Source organism: Phoxinus phoxinus, assembly GCF_949152265.1.
Source record: "Phoxinus phoxinus genome assembly, chromosome: 7".
Lineage (NCBI taxonomy): Eukaryota > Metazoa > Chordata > Actinopteri > Cypriniformes > Leuciscidae > Phoxinus > Phoxinus phoxinus.
The window spans coordinates 9316323-9322719 of record NC_136882.1 but is presented as its reverse complement, the minus strand read 5'-3'; the positions used below and the strand labels follow the sequence as shown (position 1 = coordinate 9322719).

The 6397-nt window shown below is 39.5% G+C and overlaps 1 protein-coding gene across 1 annotated transcript in view; it reads right to left on the bottom strand.

Moving 5' to 3' along the window:
* Window positions 1-281: 281 nt before the first annotated feature.
* The window catches only part of kcnj3a (potassium inwardly rectifying channel subfamily J member 3a), a 63216-nt gene continuing 57100 nt past the window's right edge, over window positions 282-6397 (bottom strand). Inside the window, exon 4 of the mRNA XM_079617685.1 lies at window positions 282-3792. Within this exon, the coding sequence (XP_079473811.1) occupies window positions 3200-3792 (593 nt within the window). The 3' untranslated portion in view covers window positions 282-3199. The remainder of the gene's footprint in view (window positions 3793-6397) is intronic.

The following is a 6397-nucleotide window of genomic DNA, read 5'->3' as shown; positions in this document are numbered from 1 at the left end:
TTAATTCACAGCCCATTTCCAAAAGGGCGTCACCAACGGACGTCGCTCAAATGCCTCTGGGCGCAATTGGATATAGACCTAAAACCAATCAGAGCAATCGTCATCGTGTAAAGACCGCCTCAACGTTTGTGATTGGTGCCACGATTTGGAAGGATTAGAAATGGGCTTGAATGGGCTCTTGCCCAGACTGACTTGCAGAGCAAATCTAAATTTGCAGAAAGTTCGTCTGGGTTTTCCCAGGCTAGTTAATTTGTATTTGTCACTGCACTTTCTATTCAAACTATATATTTTTTTTTTAACTGTGCAAAGTTGAAGCAAATTTCTATCACTATTTTACTTATTTTGACCTTAATAGTTTTGTTCTTGCCACAAAGCAAGTGTTCGAAGTATTTTTCGAACTTTTATCTTATCTGTTACATACCACCTCTAATATAAAACAAATCCAGTCATGATTATGATAAGGGGAGTTTTATGTGCAATTTCCAAATTGTCAACTCATATTTATTACGATATAACATAAAGACCACCTTGTAGAAATTACCAGGCACTAATTGCAGTGTATCCCGAGAATGACCCAGCTCTGAAATCAATATAGCTAATTAACAGACAGTTAATTAATGACTGATTGACTAGTTTTATAGACAGCATTCAATTGGGTATTGGTTCCAGCCTCAATCCTCATTCTTTTCTTTATTGATACTAACCACAGACCTGCAATGGAGAGTAAGAGTGATATACAAAAACGTCAATAACAGAGTCAGCTAGAAGTGGTAAAGAAGATGATAGTGAGGGGTTGGTCTGATGGAGTGACTCTATTTAGTGCTACAGCTTATGGCTGGAATGGATCTCAATCCATATCATGTATTATACAGCAGTGAAGATCTTTAAGGGTGCAGGTGTACTACACTCAAATTACACACTTTTTTAAGATGCTGTGGCTAATGGACATAAGTGTAGGGACCTCAATGGCAATCCATGCAAAAAAAAAAAAATCTCTTGGGAGAGAGGTGCTCAGAGAGGATGCATTAAAAGGATTTAGACACCACCTCAACACTTTAAAGGATAAGCCAATCAATGCTCGGTTCTACTTCACTGATTGCACATTTCCCGAACTTTACATTTCAAATCTGAAAGAACGGTGGTGGTGGGGGGATACAATTAACCTTCCTTTAAATCCTTTTCAATAAAGGCAGAGGGTGCACTTAAGTCCAGGGTTATTAAAAGTCAAAGAGGCATAATCAGATTTTTCATTCCTTGATTCTTCACTCGACTTATTATGAGGAAATAATTTAATAATGTGGATAGTGGGAATTATATTGAGCCCTAAAGTCCTGAAAGCACATCAAGGACTGTCAAGTAATATGCTTTAGAAACTGCTTTAGCCACCAGTGTCACCAAATGTATAAGAACAATTGATTCACAAAATATCCTCCACTGAAAGAGTTTTCTTTAAATAAAACACATTTTGTGCAAGCTGGGCATATTTTTTATATGTTATTGATTAAATGAAAAGTACATTCACCGTTGTGTGCACAAAATAGAATAATTAGTCAGGTTATAACAGTGTTTAATCTTTTTTGAGAAATCAAACTAAGAATGGCTTATACATATGTACCTGGTGTAGAAGGCAGTATCTTAACATTTAAAAATGTTTACCTGTAACTTTACCTGTAGTGAAATGTGTATTAGATGTCCCAAGTTTAAACAAGACATATGAACAAATTTGTGTTGAAATTCCAGGTAATTTTGCTAAATGGTTAGCCTGGCTAACGCCAGACCCAATTCTCGTTGAGACTTGGGTCTGGGAACCACATGTTCATTTTCTCGTATTTGAGGCGTGGTTAACGAATGCCCGGCGCCGTTTATTGGGTGCTAAGAATGTCTATCAAATGCGCCTGTACGTAGCTCATAGCCAATCGTTTCCATTATACCAGATGACGTATGTAGAGCGACAGAAATTAGACAAGGAAGAAGACGATGGGTAAGATATTTTTTTGTAAACAATGACGTTCAGCGACTATTGCCATTTGTGCAAGATAAACATGAGGGTCGAAGGTATATATATGGATATAAACAAACTGCTTAGTTGTGTCGCATAGATGTCGTCATCGTCTCGCTGCTCCCTCCCCGTTCTGTGATTGGTTCCCTAGATGAGGCGAAAATCTGGTCCATGGTATCCAGACTGCCTTTCAGCGTGAATAAAATCGCGCTGCGCAAAGGCAGTATGGGGAAACCCAGGCTACTAAATGGTAGCACTGATTTTGGTATTTTGGCCATTAAATTATTGCTCTGTTACAGTAAAAGGAATAGTTCATCCAAAAATTTAATTTCTGTCCTCGTGTTCTTTCAAACCCATTAATGTGAAGGAGAAAATGTTTAGCTTGAAATATAGTGTAAATTCTTTTGGACCTTATTTTTTTGCAGGTTTCTTTTCTTTTTCTTTTCTTCTTATTTTAACTTTGACAGCCCCTGGAACTGCAGCATGAACTTTCTGCAAATCATATACTTCTGTGTTTCTCAAAAGAAAGCAAGCCGGCTTTCAAACAACCCGAGGGAGAGAAACAAAAGCATTTTGGGGTGAACTATTCTGAATGAGGTGACAGATACCAGCTTTTACCAATTGATTTCCCAATTTTGTTTTCCTTTTCTGATATTCTCAAGTCATAAAAAGCTCAGTAATGACAAGTCTCAGTAATGTTGTTTCTTCAGTGTTCATCAATAGCTTTACTATTCTAAATAATTACTTATTTAATCATGTTTATATATATATATTTATACACATGCATTGTAAGATAAGCTCAGTATAGAGGTATTATGGTGAACAACTTAACTGTATGACATGAATAATCGCTAATTAGCCACTTGGGAGGAATTGTGCGATATATTACCATATGGCTTGGAGAAAATAATATTTGCTAACATTTCCTTGGCAAATAAATATGTACAGCTTGTCATGCCATCAGAGGGAGAGAAATATTTTAACATGCACTTGAGGGTGTCATCCATACCAGATTGTGCTTGTAGTAACAACAATCTGAAAGAGTCTCTTTACTGCATATGAACCCACCACAGGAACAGATGTTCTGAATTACATTAACCTACATTAGTAGCATAAACGGTGTATCTGTCTATATACACACGCTAAATATCTTGAATTATAAGAGGGCCCATTTGACTGTTGCTAAAGAAGAAAGTTATTCTATGTGAAACGATCAGAATTCATCTTTCGGAGTTTGGGTGGCAGGTGTCCGTCCATGCGACTTCCTCCCCCAGCCATTCTCTGAAGTTTCGGCGGCAAGTCTGCAACCGATTTGCTCATGGCCTCTGTGGAAATCTTAGTCGCCTTGGTAACCTGCATTTCCTCTGAGACCCCGGGCACAGAACTGATGCGTTGGAGCTTCATGGGCAGTTCGCCAAGGCTGTATGTCATCTCTGATGTGGTGGAGCTCATTCTCAGTAGCTTCCTAGGCAGCCCGTCTCTACCTGTCATTTTCTGTACCTTGGTTGGTAATTTACTGGTGTTCTCTAGATCTTCCAGCAGCTCCAGACAGTCCAGGGAGCTGTTCTTCTCTCTACTGTTGCACAGTGATGGGGCCATGAGTGGAGAGGACATGAGTAAGGCCTCATCCTGCTCCTTTGCGCTGTAGGGAGGTGTGGAAACCTCAAATGTAGCGTGGAACTGAGAATAATCCACTTTAAAGAATCCCTCCTCCAGAGAGATGACCGGGAAGAATCTGTGGCCCCAGAGCACCTCGTCCTCTGTGTACGATGTCCGTGCTTGACAAGTCATGCCTTTGAGAGAAGACACAAAAGGAAGAGATGAAGAATTAAAGAAATGGTCAATGATTAATCAGATGGAATTGGGAAAAGCATTGCTTCACTCTAGAGTATCATACACAACTCTCTTGATTAGTACAGTGCTTGGAAGGCATATTGATATTCCTCAACATTTCTGGTTGAGATTGGCTCTAAACTTCTAAACCTATACATGTTAAACACTAATAAACAATTAAAGATGACTTGACCCTTGTCTGGAAGATACATTGTGTATAGACATTTTTTTCAGTAAGTTTGTCCTTTTGTGGTTTGACAGCTTAAAGTAAATGCTATAGAAACTGCATAATATGCAAACAGATTTTATATTTATATTGTAACATGCTTTTGCAGTGTTGTGCAATGTAGCCAATCACAGACATATGTGTTGATTTCTTAAATGCAATGTCCGATCAGATGCATTTAAGATAGATTCACTCACAGCTTAAAATGTTTGAGTTTTTGTTCCGTACTGAATTCTGCATGCAAATCCTCTTTTTATAACAAACAAAGTGTTGACATTATGAAAGATGCATTGTGCAGATTCAGTGGTTATAACTGAGCTATAACGAGACCACGAATAACTGAGATGTCAGTTTTTTAAAGGGGTCATCAGATGCCCATTTTCCACAAATTGGTATGATTCTTTAGGGTCTTCATGTAAAGTTTGTAACATACTTTGGTTAAAATTCCTCAATGGTTGAGTAAAACAACACATTTTTACCTCTTCAAAAACAGCTCTATTCACAGTGCCCCTTTTCGGTGCATGTCTCTTTAAATGATAATGAGCCACTGCTCACGCTACCCCTCTCTTACATAGGGGATGTCAAACAAGACACATAAAGTGCTGCCTTGGCAACCTGCCTTGGTGGACAGTATACAAATTGCGGAAATATGCTAATTCGGGACAATCCGTCAGTGGTCGTGGGAGGAGCATGAGCAATATGACATCATATTGCTCAGAAAATCCAAACGGCTTGATTATTGAAAGTGTTTAGGCTTTTTGATGATTTAAAAAAAGGAGTGAATGGATTTCTTTTCATTGTATGGTGGTTGAGTCCACACACTGCAAAGACACATATGCAAACACAATAAAAAAGTGAATTTTGCATCCGATGACCACTTTAAAGATTATTAAGGGAGCACACTTTGCGTGCATTCTGCCATGCCAAACAATGCAGCCTATTCTTGCGTTTATGTTAACCGTGGCTTGAGAATGTTGGTGCTTTATTTATACTTTTATGCGGGATTTTGCAGACAGAAGCGGGACAAAACATGAATGTTGCGGGCAGGAGCGATATAATATATTATCATATATCTGTCAGGGTTCTGTCACTTCTGTCTGGTTTTTATCTTGGTTTGGTGACAGAGCTCTGACTTCTCGTGAAATGTCCGTTTATGAAAATAGCCGTCCACGTGTAAATGTAGCCTTAGTCTCCCTGTGTTTGCAGTCCTGTGCTGGTTCGTTGTCTACAGTATGTGCAAGTGTTTCCTGTTCCTGCCAGATGCCTGCCTCATTTTCCCTCATGGCGAGTTTTTGTTTAGTTTTTTATTACTTTATTACTTTTTATTACTTTACTGCACTTGAATCCTCGCTTCACTATTTCACCATTCCATGACAGAACGAACCAGCCATTATGAGGATTCAGCAGAGGAGCGATTCATGCCATCCACCGGTCACCCCTGTCTCCTGCTCGCAATATGAATGCATGGTGAAGTTTAGGAAATTAAGGCCGTGTGCTCTGCTAAAAAAGGCCAAGCTATGTGCGCTTGAGAGCATTTGGCAGCACAGCCAGTGGAGGCGCTGTGGGCCACAGTTGTGTTGCCACAGAACACTCCACAGGGGGGAACCCCAGTGTACCCACTGGCCGCGACCTCATTGAGGGCAGAGAAGGTGGAAGAGGCCGCTGAGTAGTCTCATGACCTCTTCATGCACGTCCAGGAAAAAAGGAATTGGGGGCGGGCCGACGTGTACCGGTGCGTCCCCAAAAAACGATCATCAGCCTTAAGCGCTTGGGACATAGCGGAGGGTTCCACACAAGCCCAAGGATGGGCATAGCATGCAGTGAGGTGGCAGCCAGCCCCGCAGATCACATTGCAGAGACATGAATGAACATAAGATGGATGCTCCTTTTACAGTACGTAGCTAGGGATTCAGTAGTGTGTCTGGAAACACACATTAAAAAAGCCCAAATTAAAAATGTCAATATTTTTGGACGTAAAAAAGCTTACGATATGGTATGGAAAGAGGTACTGTTCATTAAGCTAGGCAAAATTGGAATAAAGGGAAAAACTGTCAATTGGATTAAAGATTTTTTATTTGAAATATATATACAGGTTAAAATTGGAACAACACTGTCCAGTACAGAGTAGATAATGGGACTCCACAGGGTAGCGTGATCAGCCAATTACTTTTTTTCCATAATGATTAAGGATGTGTTCTATGAATTCAAATATGATATTGGGTAAATCATTGTTTGCTGATGATGTTGCTCTTTGGAAATATGTGAAGAATTTAATGTTAATACAAAAGAAGATGCAAGACGCAATAAGAATGATTGAGAAATGGTCTTATTCATGGGGT